Genomic DNA, 15,941 nt, shown 5'->3' on the forward strand with positions numbered 1-15,941 from the left:
ACTAAATTTCCCCTGAAATCAATACTATACTATATGTTAACTAGAATTTAAATAAAAGCTTGAAACAAAATATATTACACATTTGGTTAGGTGTACACTATTCATTTCCCAATCAGCTCTAGAATGGCAGAGACACTTAGAACAGTCTGGTGCAAAGAAGACACTTCAATGAATTATTAAATTACTATTCCTGGAGTGCTTGCCAGGCTCAGTCAGAAGAGCATGTGACTCTTGATCTCAAGGCTGTGAGTTCAAGCCACATGCTAGGTGTAGAAATTACTAAAAATAAATAAATAAACTTTTTTGGAAAAGCTATTCCTATCTTAATTCATGTATATCTATCTTTGCCATTTGTTTGATAAGAATGTCTCTGGTCATATATTCTTTTCATTTATCCTGTGAGAGACTCACTGTACTTCCTGATTCTGGTCTTTCATCAAAAGTGGAAAATTTTCAGGCATATCTTTTTGAATATTGCCTTTTGCTGATCTTCTGAAACTTCTATTAGATTCATACTGGACTCTACTTTTCTCCTTATTACTTAAGCCATTCTCTTTCAAATTTTTCTATCTTTATCTCTCAGTAGCACAGTGTAACAATTTCCTCCTATACCAGTTTACTGATTTTTCTCTTTAGCTGCTATTTCCCATGTCCACTGAATTTTTATTTTTTAAAAAAATATATTATTTATTTGTCAGAGAGAGAGAGTGAGTGAACGAGCACAAGCAGGAGGAATGGCAGGTAGAGGGAGAAGCAGGCTCCCTGCTAAGCAGGGAGCCTGATGCGGGACTCAATCCCAGGACCCTGGGGTCATGACCTGAGACAAAGGCAGACACTTAACTGACTGAGCCACCCAGGTGTCCTTCCACTGAATTATTAAATTATTATTTCAATGACTACATTTTTCGTTTCTAGATATTGTATTTGGTTGTCTCCCAAATCTGCCTGGTGTTTTTAAGAATGACTTAGCCAGAGGTGCCTGGGTGGCTCAGTCAATTAAGAGTCTGACTCTTGGTTTCAGCCCAGGTTGTGATCTCGGGATGATTAGATCAAGTCCCATGTTGGGCTCGGTTATGCGGCGCAGAGTCTGTTTGAGACTCTCTCCCTCTTCTTCTGACCTTCCCCCTGCTCACTCTCTCTCTCTCTCTCTCTAAATTAAAAATAAAATGCTTTACTCACTCATCACATGCTTAATTCCTTCTATTAAGTCTTTATTAATATCCAATGATGGTTTAATAGTCTTTATCTGGTAGTTTTATCTGAAGTTTTAGGGTGTAATAGTAATGTGCTATTTATTGAATCTCCTTCTGCTCACTCATATAGTATTAAATTCCGGCCCCAAAATGTCATGAGAGATGGGACTACAGTTGTGTATTCTCAGGAAGATGTCCATCCTCCTCCACTCCAAGCACAAGTTTAGGCAGTGAGCTTCCTTATTCATACAGGCAGGTGTGGGTAGACTAGGAATTTCTTTCCTAATCTATGCTTCACAGAATGTATAACTCTTCAAGAGTCATGGCTTTATAAGGAGTTCTCAGTTCTAATTCATACAAGTCCAAGGCATCATCTCCAATCCCAGTGTGGCCATTAAAGCTTTCATGACTGAGACAAATAAAGTCCTCAGGGCTGCCTCAGCATTAGCTCCTGAGCTTACAACTCTGGCAATCAGTTCCCTCTTTTGAGCCCTTAGGTATTTCCCTTGCTATTCTGTGAGCCCAGACATTCATTTTAAAAACATGTTTGTAACATTTCATCCACATTTCTAGGTACTTTGTAGTGGAACAGCTTTTAAGTTAAATGGTTCTCTTTCCGTATTGCCAGAAATATTAGTTCCCATTCCCTTATAATTAAATCTAAAAGTATTAAGATATCTAGGTTTTCAAAGAAAATCTATCCATAATTGAATTTTAATTGGATAAAATATGACTTTCAAATCCAACAGAAGTTGGAAAATAAGTTTATTCTTTCCATCAGTTATCAAAGGGAAAGTCTAAAATATCCTTTTTAGCTTCAATAAATCCAAGGTACGTTGGGAGAGATTAACATATGATTATAGAAAACACCTCTCCAAAGCTGCCAAAGTATGTTGCAAACATACTAATTAATCCTCTTGGGTTTTGGTTTTTATTGTTATTTAACAGTGCAACATTAATTAATCCTCATGATGTACCTAGCTCAAATCAGGTCTGTGACAACTTTTATCCCCACTTATAAGCAGAAAGCTTACTTGAGAATAACATGACTATGATCATGCTATAAGTCAATGATAAAATAGAGTCAAGACTTCTGATTTCTTGTATAATTAGAAAAAAATTGCTTGTGATCTAGAAAAATTCAGCTCTAAATATTTTTCTAACACTAGTATTTATTATTTGTACATATATAATGGTTCAAAATTGAGACTTGCTTTATTCTTGTTTTAGAACAGGGGCACCTGGGTGGCTTAGTCGGGTAGGCATCTGCCTTTGGCTCAAGTCATGATCCCAGGGTCCTGGGATCAAGCCTCCGTGCTCAGCAGGGAGTCTGCTTCTCCCTCTCCCTCTGCTCCTCCCCCTGCTCATGTGCTCTCTGTCAGGTCCAAGTAAATAAAAAAAAAATCTTTTAAAAAAATGTTTTAGAACAAAAATATTTTTTAATTTTTATTTTATTTATTTATTGAAAGAGAGAGCATGCAAGTATGGGGGTGAGATGGAGAGATAGAGGGAAAAGGAGAGAAAGAGTCTTAACCAGGCTCCATGCTAAGTGCAGAGCCCAAGGTGGTGCTTAATCTCTCAACTCTTGAGATCATGACCTTAGATGAAATCAAGAGCCAGACATCTAAACAACTGAGGCACCCAGGTGCCCCAGTATGTCATTTTCTAAGCATAAGCAAAAGAAAATCTCAAAGGTTTTTTCTACTCTTAATAGTTACTAGCCCTACATCACTAAAAGAAGTTACATTAAATCAACATGTCTGCCGCAAATCTCTGTAGGCTCTTCCTCTGGGACATTAATCCACCTGGAATACACCATTATTTTAGTCAGGAAAAAAAAAAGAGTTTTTGTTTTGTCAGGTTTTAGGGATTTGGTTTTGTTGTTGTTTCTGCTATGTACTTTTACTAAGAGTTAAAGAGCAAAAGTATTCATATTTATTTGCCATTAAGTTTATTTCAAGGTTTTTTCCCTTTCACATAATTTTTGTCACATTAGGACTTAAAAGTAATTAATAAAACTCATTTCCCACATAAGATGATTCAATATTTTAATTTTAATTTTTTTATTTTATTTTATTTATTGATTTTTAAATATTTTATTTATAGATAGAGTAAGAGTGAGAGAGAGAGAAAGAAAGCATAAAGCAGGGGCACCTGGGTGGCTCAGTGGGTTAAAGCTTCTGCCTTCAGCTCAGGCCATGATCCCAGGGTCCTGGGATCAAGCCCCCCCCCCCCCCAATTGGGCTTTCTGCTCAGCAGGGAGCCTGCCTCCCCTTCTCTCTCTGCCTACTTGTGACCTCTGTCTGTCAAATAAATAAATAAAACCTTTTTTAAAAATAGTCCTTTAAAATATAAAATAAAAAAAGAAAGCATAAAGCAAGGGGAACAGCAGGCAGAGGGAGAAGCAGCCTCTCCACTGAGCAGGGAGCACAACGCAGGGCTTGATCCCAGGATTCCGAGATCATGACCTGAGAAATATTGTAATTTTTAAATTAAAAAAAGAAAACAAATATAACAATTAAGATTCCTATTTCTATATTACAGGATTGAAATAAAAAATCTGCTGCTGTTGGTCTCACTATCAGGTCTATGGTAATTTAATCAAACTCCTTTTTTTTTTTTTAAAGGTTTTATTTATTTTTTGACAGTGAGAGAGGGAGAAAGAGAGAGCACAAACAAGTGGAGCAGCAGAGGTAGAGGGAGAAACAGACTTTCCCCTGAGCAGGGTGCAGGACTTGATCCCAGGACCCTGGGATCATGACCTGAGCTAAAGGCACACGCTTAACAGACTGAGCCACCTAGGTGTCCTAATCAAATGCCTTTAAATTAAAGTCCTACTCGTGGAGATGCAACATGGGGGTTTACTCGTGGAGATGCAACATGGGGGTTTAGGGGGATAGGAGAAGAATAAATGAAACAAGATGGGATTGGGAGGGAGACAAATCATAAGTGACTCAATCTCACAAAACAAACTGCAGGTTGCTGGGGGGAGGGGGGGTTGGAAGAGGGGGAGGGGGGTTATGGACATTGGGGAGGGTGTGTGCTATGGTGAGTGCTGTGAAGTGTGTAAACCTGGCGATTCACAGACCTGTACCCCTGGATATAAAAATACATTATATGTTTATAAAAAAATAAGAAATAAAAAAAAATTATAGTCCTACTGTCAGCTGTTAACTGCCCTGGAATTAAATAAATAAAACTTAAAAAATAAAGCCCTACTGTCAGAAAGACACTCACTAGCCAATCTGTTAAGCAGCACAGGATTAAATGGATAAGGTCTAAAAAGAAACCAACCTCAACAAAAACAAAAAACCCTTAATGAACTCTACGTCACTGTCTTGTATCCTTTTGTCAAGTTCTCACAATTTTCTTATTTATGGGGAATCATAAAAATATATTTTCCAATATTACAAATAGGAGGTCCTCTTATCTAGCACTTTTCAGCCCTTTTTACCACTCTTAAGGAAAGGTGTTCTCCATGTAACATACTCCCACCATATATACCTAGAGTTATTTATAACTGATATGCAGCTACCAGGAATGTAAATTATGAGCACTTGCTAGCCAAACACCACCTCCACTTTTTTTCTCATATTGATTCAAGACACACTAATGTTGTAATACTATGGCCCAATCTTTCATTTTATAAGTGAGGCACCTGACAGACTAAACAACATACTCAAGAGCACCACACAGTGTAATTACTAGGGACAGAGTGTGCACTCCATCCCAGATCTTTTGTGCCCAATCTCCAATTCACCCAATGACAATCACACTGCCCTCTAAATTCACTACTGTGGAACAACTGAGTTAGCCAGGCCAGAGTATATGAGTTATTCTACACCAGTGATTTTTTCATGTCCCTGGGGCTTACCTCTTTAAATACCAAAACTTTAAAAAGTTATCAATTCCAGTCTCTTCAACAAATGGTGTTGGAAAAATTGGACAGCCACACGCAGAAGAATGAAATCGGACCATTTCCTTACACGATACAAAAAAAATAGACTCAAAATGAGTGAAAGGCCTCAATGTGAGAAAGGAATCCATCCTTGATGAGAACACAGGCAGCAACCTCTTCGACCTCAGCCATAGCAATTTCTTCCTAGAAACATTGCCAAAGACAAGGGAAACAAGAGCAAAAATGAACTATTGGGACTTCATCAAGATCAAAAGCTTTTGCATAGCAAAGGAAACAGTCAACAAAACCAAAAGACACCTGACAGAATGGGAGAAGATATTCACAAATGACATGTGAGATAAAGGGCTAGTATCCAAAATCTATAAAGAACTTAGCACACTCAACACCCAAAGAACAAAGACTCCAATCAAGAAATGAGTAGAATGAATATTGTTACGCTGAAAAAAATAAATAAAATGGAAAAAAAAAAGAAATGAGTAGAAGACATGAACAGATATTTCAGCAAAGAAGGCATCCAAATGGCCAAAAGACACATGAAAAAGTCCTCAACATCACTTGGTATCAGGGAAATACAAATCAAAACCACAGTAAGATACCACCTCACACCAGTCAGAATAGCTAAAATTAACAAGTCAGGACACGACAGGTGCTGGCAAGGATACAGAGAAAGGGGGACGTTTCCTACACTGTTGGTGGGAATGCAAGCTGATGCAGCCACTCTGTAAAAGAGCATGGAGGTTCCTCAAAAAGTTTAAAACAGAGCTACACTACCACCCAGTAATTGCACTACTGGGTATTTACACTAAAGATACAAACATAGTGATCCAAAGGAGCACGTGCTCCCAAATGTTTATAGCAGCAATGTCCACAATAGCCAAACTGTGGAAAGAACATAGATGTCCATCAACAGATGAGTGGATAAAGATTAGGTATATAAATACAATGGAATGCTATGCAGCCATCAAAAGAAATGAAATCTTGCCATTTGCAATGATGTGGTTGGAACTAGAGGGTATCGTGCAAAGTGAAATAAGTCAATCAGAGAAAAATAATTATCATATGATCTCCCTGATATGAGAAATTTGAGAGGCAGGGTGGGGGGTCTGATATGAGGAACATAAGAGGCAGGGCAGAGGGTCATGGGGGTTGGGAGGGAAAAAATGAAACAAGATGGGACTGGGGAGGGAGACAAACCATAAGAGACTCTTAATCTCACAAATCAAACTGAGGGTTGCTGGGTGGGCAGGGATGTATAGGATGGCTGGGTTATGGACATTGGGGAGGGTATGTGCTATGGTGAGTGCTGCAAAATGTGTAAGCCTGATGACTCACAGACCTGTACTCCTGAGGCAAATAATACATAATATGTTAATTTTTTAAAAAGTTATCAATTCCTTTTGGTAGAAACCTTCCATAAGTGTAAAAGCACAAATCCAGATTCCTTAGGTATTCCAGTGAACCGGCTTTTGATGTTTTTTCAATTATTTGCTTAACTACCAGGTCATATGTCTCATGAATATTTTCCTGCCTTGGTACTGGTCTTTCCTGTGTTGATCTAGGCTCCCTCAGTGAACGCAACCATCTTACTATACTCATTCAATTCCAACTTTACTGCCAGAAGAATGTGAAAACAGCAACAGGGTGGCGTCAGTGGTAGAAGCAGATGGATTTAAAATGGCAGAGAAAAAGTGCATTATTTTGCAGACTTTTTAACCATCACTTCTACCAGTAACTGTATTATATTAGATTATTATTATATTATATTAGAGCCAGCTTATCTGCATAGACCTTTGGCCTCCACATTAAGAGGCCCACGTTGCTACACTTTTTGAGCTTCTGATGTTATTTCTTCCCATTGTCCATGTATTATCACCAAATAATTCCCCTATCTCCAATACCCTATTCAACTATATGGTATAGGGAACCAACTGATTTAGGCTTATAAAAAATATGTCAAAAATATATTAAAGATATTCCAAATGACGACTTGAGGAATTCTCCTCCACAAGATACATAAGCATGACCTTTGATTTAGCTATTCAGGCTCCTTTTGGTTTTGTTTGCTTCTCAGTTCTGATAGTACACTTTCTGGGTAAGTGACCTCCAAAAAGTCAGTAAAACTTTTAAGATGTTGTATTTGTCTTTAAATCTATTCCATGTGGGAGAACTGGGTGCTCAGTCATTAAGCATCTGCCTTCGGCTCAGGTCATGATCCCAGAGTCCTGGGATCAAGTCCCACATCTGGCCCCTTGCTCCCTCTGCCTGCGCCCCCTCTCTCTCTCTCTGACAAATAAATAGGTGAAATCTTCAAAAAATAAAAAAAATAAATAAATCTATTCCATTTGAATTCATACAAAAATTCCTCAAAAAAAAAAAAAAATTCCTCAAAGTAAAATGCTTGTAATCAGCACAGAGACACAAACTCAGCCAAAGTAGACTTTTAATGCTCTAAACAAGGGCTTCTCAAACTTGAAAGTGCATACAAATCTCCTGGAACTCTTGTGAAATAAAGATTTTAATTCAGTAGATCTGAGGCTGGGCCCAAACCTGCCTTTCTAATCAGCTGACAGGTGATGCCAAATCTGTTGGCCCCACATTCTACACTTTGAGTAGCAAAGCTCTAGAACACATATCTTTTTTTCCTCTCTCCTATTACTAAATCCTCAATCCCCTGCTTGTTCCTTTCTTGCTTTACCCTTCTTCTTGCTTTAAGTCTGACAAGAATGACCACAGCGATTTTTTAGTCCTGTAGATAGCTCTTAGAACTATAAAGGTTTTCCAATCTATAACGAAGCTACAAAAATCATAGTGCGGAATGGCTAAAACATAATAATCATAAACTTTCTCTGAATGTAACCAAAAGTAATATAATCAATATAGATGACATAATTTTCAAGATGTGTAGTTTTTTGGTATATTTCTTAGCAATTAAACATTTTCCTTAGGATATGGTTTTTAAAAACTTATGTTGAGGGGAGCTGGAGTGGCTCAGCTGGTGAAGCGACTGCCTTCAGCTCAGGTCATGATCCCGGAGTCCTGGGATCCAGTCCCACATCAGACTCCCAGCTCCGTGGGAAATCTGTTTCTCGCTTGGACCTTCTCCCCTCTCATGCTCTCTCTCACTTTCTCTCTCGCAAATAAATAAATAAATCTTCAAAATCAGCAGTCTTTAAGCTCTTGTCCGAAAAGGATCAAGAGCACGAAAAAATAAATAATAAAAACTTAGTTGCATTTCTTAACAGGAATTAAGAAACTGTTATTCATGTTAAGTTTCAATAGCATTTGGGACACCAGGGTGGCTCAGTTGGTTGAGTGTCTGCCTTCGGCTTGGGTCATGGTCCCGGGGTTCTGGGATCAGACCCCACATTGGGATCCCTGATCTGAGGGAAGCCTGCTTCTCCCTCTCTCTCTCTGTTTCTGTCTCTCATGAATATATAATATCTTTTTTTTAAAAGTTTCAATAATATTCAAAAACTGAGCTATTAATTATGAACAGAATAATGGTACTTGTACTAATCTTTATAACCTGTTAATACCATGTCTTTTTTAGGTTACTCTAAAATTATAAGAAATTCTGCTACTGGGGCGCCTGGGCAGCTCAGTTGTTAAGCATCTGCCTTCAGCTCAGATCATGATCCCAGGACCCTGGGATCAAGCCAGGCATCACATCATGCTCCCTGCTCAGTGGGAAGCCTGCATCTCCCTCTCTCATGTCTCCTGCTTGTGTTCCCTCTCTCACTGTATCTCTCTCTGTCAAATAAATAAATAAAATCTTTAAAAAAAAAAGAAGAGATTCTGCTACCAAGTATATACCTAATCATCAAGAGATCAGCTTTCTAATGAATTAATATTGAACTATAAATGTCTTATAATCTTATATAAAGTTCACTTATAGTTGCATTATACCAGGTTCTTTCAAATATCTCATAACTGTCATAGGAACTGCTAGATTAAGAACTAGCCCTTTAAGATAATAAATGCTAGCTTTCATATAGCAATAGAAATGTTATTCTTAACAAAAGACTCAGTGCACCTAATCAACAAGCAGGAGTCTCATTTTACAGTGGGGGAAACCTGAACCATATTCAGGTTATGCAACCAAGTAAGTACAGTGCAAACAGAATGTGAAACTCTTACCTTTAAAACCTATCTTATAATTATTAATATGCTACAGGTCAAATATTGTTACACTTCCTTTTAGGTCCCAAAACTAATTCTTTAAATCAAAATTATGTAAAATTGCTGATTTCTCAGTAACATTTAGAAGTATGGTTTCTGCATAACATTAGTCTTGCTAATACAGTGAACAACAGTGTAAGTGGAATCCAGTTCTGTGGTGTAGTTTTCTTCCAGGGAAACCGAAGCAGACAATTCCACTCCAACAAACCAGACAACAGTGCATTCTAGTGGCCAAAGGAGAGCATAATCAGAAATGTCTTGGACTGGGGACTTAAACATCTCTAATCTAGACGCTAACAATACAATATTATATTTTATGAATTGTTATAAACTTAAAGAAAATTTGCATTTAAGATTAAAATGAAGATATAAGGAAGAAAAAATATTACCCAAAAGCTCCAGTCACTACTCCAGTTATGTAAATTTGGTCCCTGTTTTTTTGCTGAAACTGTATTACTCTCATCCACAACTGGACCAGGATTCTCTTCTAACTCTTCCCGGGGCTCAGCAGCAAAGCTTGACTCCCCTTCGTTTATTACCTGGGAACAAGTACCAATAATTTAAATTACTTACTGAGAAATGCTCATTTTATAAAATGATAAGAGTTAATGTTCAAACTAGATAAATTAACTTGAAAACAATATTTAAGCTTTTAGAAAACAGTAATGTTTTTTTTTTCCTCTACAGTTCATATATTCACACATGTGACAAATATTCTCCAACGACTACTACTGTTAGGTAGTTTAATTAGCACTGGGAATTAAAAAATGAATAAAACAGGGGCGCCTGGGTGGCTCAGTGGGTTAAAGCCTCTGCCTTCGGCTCAGGTCATGATCCCAGGGTCCTGGGATGGAGCCCCCACATCGGGCTCTCTGCTCAGCAGGGAGCCTGCTTCCTCCTCTCTCTCTCTCTGTCTGCCTCTCTACCTACTTGTGATCTCTGTCTGTCAAATAAATAAATAAAATCTTTTTAAAAAATGAATAAAACAAAGTCCTTAGCTTCCAGAAGTTCATAGTCAGCTAGAGGAAGATTAAACAGCAAAAATACCATGCAATGGGAGTGACAATTAGTTCACCCTCTTTGGAGAGTAATCTGCAGTGCCTAGTAAGGCCTAAAATGGGTATAAACTAAAACCCTGTGTACACAGAGTCAACAATGTTTGTAATATTTGTAATACTAAGAGAGTGGAAGCAACCTTACTAAGGTGGCAAATTTGTGGGAAGCTGGCAAATTCACTCTGATTTACACAAACAATTGAGTTAAAAACAAATGGATCAGGCATTGGCCCCCATGGAGGACTGGTGGTGGGCGGGGAGAGTACACCCTGTGCAAGATGTGGGCCCAATGGGTGGTCGCTCATGAAAGAGAGCCATTATGGAGTTTACAAAAGGCAGAGAAAAGAGTTCCTGAGGAGGGAAGGGAGCAGCCATCGTGAGAACAATTAGAGCTCCCCATGCCCCTTAAATACCTCTGTTGTTCCTGCTTGTCCTGCTGCTGCTGCCTCTGTTTAACAGAAATCCTGATCCTTAGGTTTAAAGAGAAAACCACCCATGGCACTCAGGTGAAACAGCAAAGGGGTAATTCAGCCTCAACTTAAGCTCAGGGTTGTTTTTTTTTTTATTTATTTGACTCAGTGAAAGAGACAGAGAGAGCACAAGCAGGCAAAGCGGCAGGCAAAGAGAAAGGGAGAGAGAGAAACAGGGAGCCCCAGGGGGGCTCAATCCCAGGACTCTGGGATCATGACCTGAGCTGAAGGCAGATGCTTAACCAATTGAGCTGCACAGGTGCCCCAAAATAGGATTTTTAAACTCCATAAAATAACCACATGCCTTTAGCCCTGGCGATACTGACTTGAGGCTCCCTGAAGACTCAAATTTATCAATATGAAATGGTAGATAGGACTCCCTCCACTCACCACCATATTGACTCACCACCAAGAGGGAGAGAAAAAGAAACAAATCAACAAACCAAAAAAGAAAAAAAGAAACCAAACAAAAAAACTGAAACAGAAATCCACAATTTGGCCTAGTTGGAAATCCAAAATGCAAAGCTTATTAAAATAATTTAAACAACAAAAGATAAAGATTGGCTTTTGTACCTGTACGGCAAAAGTTTTTTTGTTGTTTTTTTTTAACTTTTTTTTTGTTGTTGTTTATTTACAGCATAACAGTGTTCATTGTTTTGGCATCACACCCAGTGCTCCATGCAGTACGTCCCCTCCCTATTACCCACCACCTGGTTTCTCAACCTCCCACCAGCACCCCCCCACCCCGCCCCTTCAAAACCCTCTGGTTGTTTTTCACTTAACTTCAACATCTGTTGAAATGTATCAAGTGGCAAATTTTCATGACTTTAATCAATACTGGGCTCAAACTACAGTTACACCTGGAGATCCCACTAAATTTAAACAAGGCACCTCCTATAATCTCAAGGGAATTACTCAACATAAAACGTAAATAGGTAAGCATCGCTTTAACCCCTAGAAGTACTACTGCCTTGCCTAAATTCTCCCAGTTATATAGTTCAGTACACATCACCCTAAAATATCCCATATGGGCAATGGATGCTCTGATCCCCCCAAAAATTTTGTCTTTGGAACGTACAAATGACTTTTTAAAAAGTGAGACCCCATGGACCAGCTCTCCTCTCAACCTCTAGCTAAAATAGTAAATACAACTCAATATAACATAAAACAGGGCCTTAGAGGATTGGGATTTATTATATAGGACCTAATTAGTGAAAGACTGATTATCCCTACTGCTTTTCCATTTAACAGCCTAATGTGGCCTGTTAAAGTTGGGAAAATGAATGGTGCCTCACAGTGGATTACTGTGCCCTTGATGCTGTGCACCTACCCAATAAGGCCCCTGTCCCCAGTACTATGGAAATTATTGACTCTATCCAATCAGAAACTAGGAAATATTTGATATTTTAAATCTGGCTAATATTCTAGTCAATGTTTTGCTCAGTAACCTCTCAGTCACATTTTCCTTCACCTCTAGTGGGACACGATATACCTTTATCTAGCTAGCCACACGATACCTCAAAAGACTTGCTATCACATGCAACCTTTACAGGCAACAGCGTAATTGTATCCATTTTTCTCCAGGAGCACAGGTATGACATTACATAGATTACATTCTCCTCTGAAGATATTATTCTGACATACCAGTCAGGACATACAAATATGCACAAAGGAGTTCACAAAAAGGGGATGGACCATTGCCCCAAACACAGCATAAGGACTGCCACTTTAGTTAAATTCCTTAAAAGTATTTAGTAAACCCAAGGGTCTCTCCACCCCTAATAATGTCAAGAAAACCCTCTCAGCACCCACGATATTAAAACAAGCTCAATATTTATCAGGCATTTTGGGGGTCTGGAGAAAAATATTCCTTATTACAAATTTTACTTAAGCCTATCTACACTGTTACTTGCAAATGAGTCATGCTGAATGAGGACCCCTCCCAAAAATGATTCTAAAATTTGTCAAAATTATCATATAACAGACACTTCCGTTAGTGCTACTCCCCACCAACAAAACACACACACACATACACACAAAGAATCCTTTACTGTAGAGACTTCAGCAACTGGAGCCTGCACCACCCACAGCGTCTGTAAGCTGTCCACAGGTTCTGATGCAAGAAACTATCTCCCTAGCTCCACACTATATGCCATTAGAGCAGCAGTGACTGACAGCATGATGGACTTTCCTGGAAATAGAGGATCTACGAGCCCAGTGCCTGTAATCCTCCAAACCCAACTAGCTGTTCATGCCTTGGGTTCTAAAAGCAAAACTTTGCAGCTCCGCACAACCACCAAGCCCTCCTTGCTACAGGATAAAACCAAATCGGGGCCCCATGACATATCCCACCTGCAGAAGGACATGCTCTCCCCTGTCCTCATTCTTTTGTCAGATGTCATGGTGCTAGAGGAGGTCACCACTCTTATGAATCCCTTGAAAACCTGAGGAGTAACTTGGGTTCAGCTGAGTGAAGTGCAATCAGAGTTTGTATGCGTCAAACTTCCATTTGAAGTTCAATGGACAAATTTTTCTGTTCAAGGGACAGCAGTACTACCATTACACACAATGGAGCTCACTAGATATGTACTGCTTTTCATCCCTTAACCAAGATGTCCCTGATAAAGGTAAGCACCCAAGGGTCAGCACAACTGGCTGAACTTCCCACAGTCGTCTTAACAGGATGCTTGGGCCAACAATTGGCTCCATCTGCACCTTTTTACAGACTCCTGGGGCACTGCCTAAGAGCTGCACCCTTTGGGGTAAAGAGCTCTGGAAATCTGTTTCACAGATATTCAAAATATAAATCAAGATCATACATGGTTCTACGTATGCAAAAACTATAATAAAAGGCCTCACCAGGGGCGCCTGGGTGGCTCAGTGGATTAAGCCGCTGCCTTCGGCTCGGGTCATGGTCTCAGGGTCCTGGGATCGAGCCCCGCGTCGGGCTCTCTGCTCCACAGGGAGCCTGCTTCCTCCTCTCTCTCTGCCTGCCTCTCTGCCTACTTGTGATCTCTCTCCCTGTCAAATAAATAAAATTAAAAAAAAAAAAAAAAAGGCCTCACCAAAAACACTCCTATCCTTGTTGGAGTTCCAGACCTTACTAACAGTGACCAAAGCCCTCATTTTATTTCTCAAAATACAGCATTGGATCTTGAACAAGGCATTCAATGGACTTTCATCTTCCTACTGGGTACAGGCAGCAGGCCTCACAGACAGCCATGACGGCTTACTTACAAAAGGTCAAAAACTAAATGAAAGATAGTACATTTCAGTCATGAGCTGAACATGTGGGGTGAATTATAGTAAGGAGTTTCATTCAATTTTTTTATGTTTGCCTGCAGACACCCATTAAGCCCCTCCTTTTTCTCTTCTGTCCCTCAAATGGGGAATCTGGTAAGAAAGTGTGGTCAATCTTAGCTTTGGTGTGGGTGAGAGCGTCAAACCAAGCAAGCCCCAGTCCACACACAGGAAGACTCACCCTGATGCCAACTTTAACCTCAATAAAAACCTGGATCTAGCTTCCTTTCCTTGCCCTTTTAAGTCATTTCAGACCTGCTTGAGAAGCCCGTCCCGCTCTTCCCTTTTCATTATGTAAGTATTTAATAAGAAATTACATATAAGTAATAAGCCTTTTCATACACTCATGGTATGTGTGTGGGTGTGTGTGTGGGGGGGGTGTGTATGTGGCATCATTCTATACCAAATCAAATTCTTGGTGAGGAGGAGGAGGTTCATTCCAGCTTTATAGAGTGCCTGCAACAGAATTTTTCCTCTTTAACTTATTGATTTTATGATCTTGGCAGTCAGTCTCTCTAAATCTGTTTTCTCCACTCTACAGTTGGGACAATAACGCTCTCTGGTCTGGACTATAAACTCACTGAGAGCAGGGATCATGTCTCTGTTGCTCATCATCTTATCTCAACACTCAGTACCAGACATAGGGATGAATAAATAATTGGGTTCGTTAATATCTACCGTGCCTATTTCATACTAACGTTGTGAGAATCAATTGAAATAGTACCTTCATTTGCTCATTCAACAAAATTATTTGAATGCCTCTACAATTTTGTAAACTGCAAAACGCCTCTCCGATAAAAGGTATCGCACTGATTGCAATTCTCCAAAAGTAAAATCTATACACACAACTAATGCAAAAGTAAATCTCAATCAGCAAGTTCTTCCGTCTATCCAATAAGGCAGTAAACAAATAAAACCAGTTGAAACCAAAAGCTTGGTTGACAGCACAGTGATTTAAACTGCATTCTGGGCCCTTTATTCCAGAGCTGATTGGGGAAGCGGTTGGGACTGGACCGACGGGATTTCGGGTCAGAACCGCGACCTTGGAGCCTGAGTCAGTGGGGCCTGAGGCTGAGACATCCGGGCTAGGACTTTTCGGGACCAAATTCCAGTTCTCCACGCCCACAGAGAAGCCGACGTTCCACCGCCGCCCAGAGGGGAAGGCTCGCAAGAAGCACAGGAAACCGTTTCCGCGGTAACAACTTTCCAAATGACTCCAAAGAGCACCAAGGCAGGGGAAGGGAGGAATTAATGATCATAATCTGAGGGGGCTCAAACCACTACGGTGAAGAAAACTGCCGGTCCAGCCACCGCTAGGGAAGCCGCCCCAAGCGAGGCGCCGCTTACCTGGCGGACAGTCAAAGCGCCCTCCATCGCGGGTCCCTCCGCCGCAGCGGAACCGCGCACGCGCGCCCCGCGCGGGGAGGGGGCGGCCCGGCGCGCACCCCGCGCCCACCTCCCCCCAACCCCCCTTCCCGGCGCGCGCTTCGGACTCTGGGCCCCGCGCGTCCCTGCCGCCAGACCTCCGAGGGCCACCTGAGGTCGTGGCGGCGACGCCTTGCGCTCTCTGGCGGCAGTTGCCCTGGGCTAACTGGTAAGAATGTGATGTTAATTTGTTAGCCCGGAGTCCAGTCTTTACCAGGATCAAGAGGAGCTCCCGTCCTTCCCTACCTCCCAACCTTAAACTCCTGTGCACAAGTCACTGCTCATAAGCATCCCCCTCACCCTCTCTTTCTCACAATACATACTCTGCTCCAATGTGCAAAGAAATGAATCGCAGGCAGTCTTGTTCCTTCAAATAAGGGCTTGAAGTTATTGATTAAAA

At 40.3% G+C, this 15,941-nt stretch overlaps 1 protein-coding gene across 1 annotated transcript in view; it reads right to left on the reverse strand.

Annotated features, from left to right (window-relative positions):
• The window catches only part of GRAMD1C (GRAM domain containing 1C), a 91,410-nt gene extending 75,840 nt beyond the window's left edge, over nucleotides 1-15,570 (reverse strand). The window contains exons 1-2 of the mRNA XM_046001298.1: nucleotides 15,464-15,570; nucleotides 9,681-9,830 (exon numbers count right to left, since the gene is read on the reverse strand). Coding sequence (XP_045857254.1) covers nucleotides 9,681-9,830; nucleotides 15,464-15,490 — 177 coding nt within the window. The 5' untranslated portion in view covers nucleotides 15,491-15,570. The remainder of the gene's footprint in view (nucleotides 1-9,680; nucleotides 9,831-15,463) is intronic.
• Nucleotides 15,571-15,941: the final 371 nt, after the last annotated feature.

Source organism: Meles meles, chromosome 4 (genome assembly GCF_922984935.1).
Source record: "Meles meles chromosome 4, mMelMel3.1 paternal haplotype, whole genome shotgun sequence".
NCBI lineage: Eukaryota > Metazoa > Chordata > Mammalia > Carnivora > Mustelidae > Meles > Meles meles.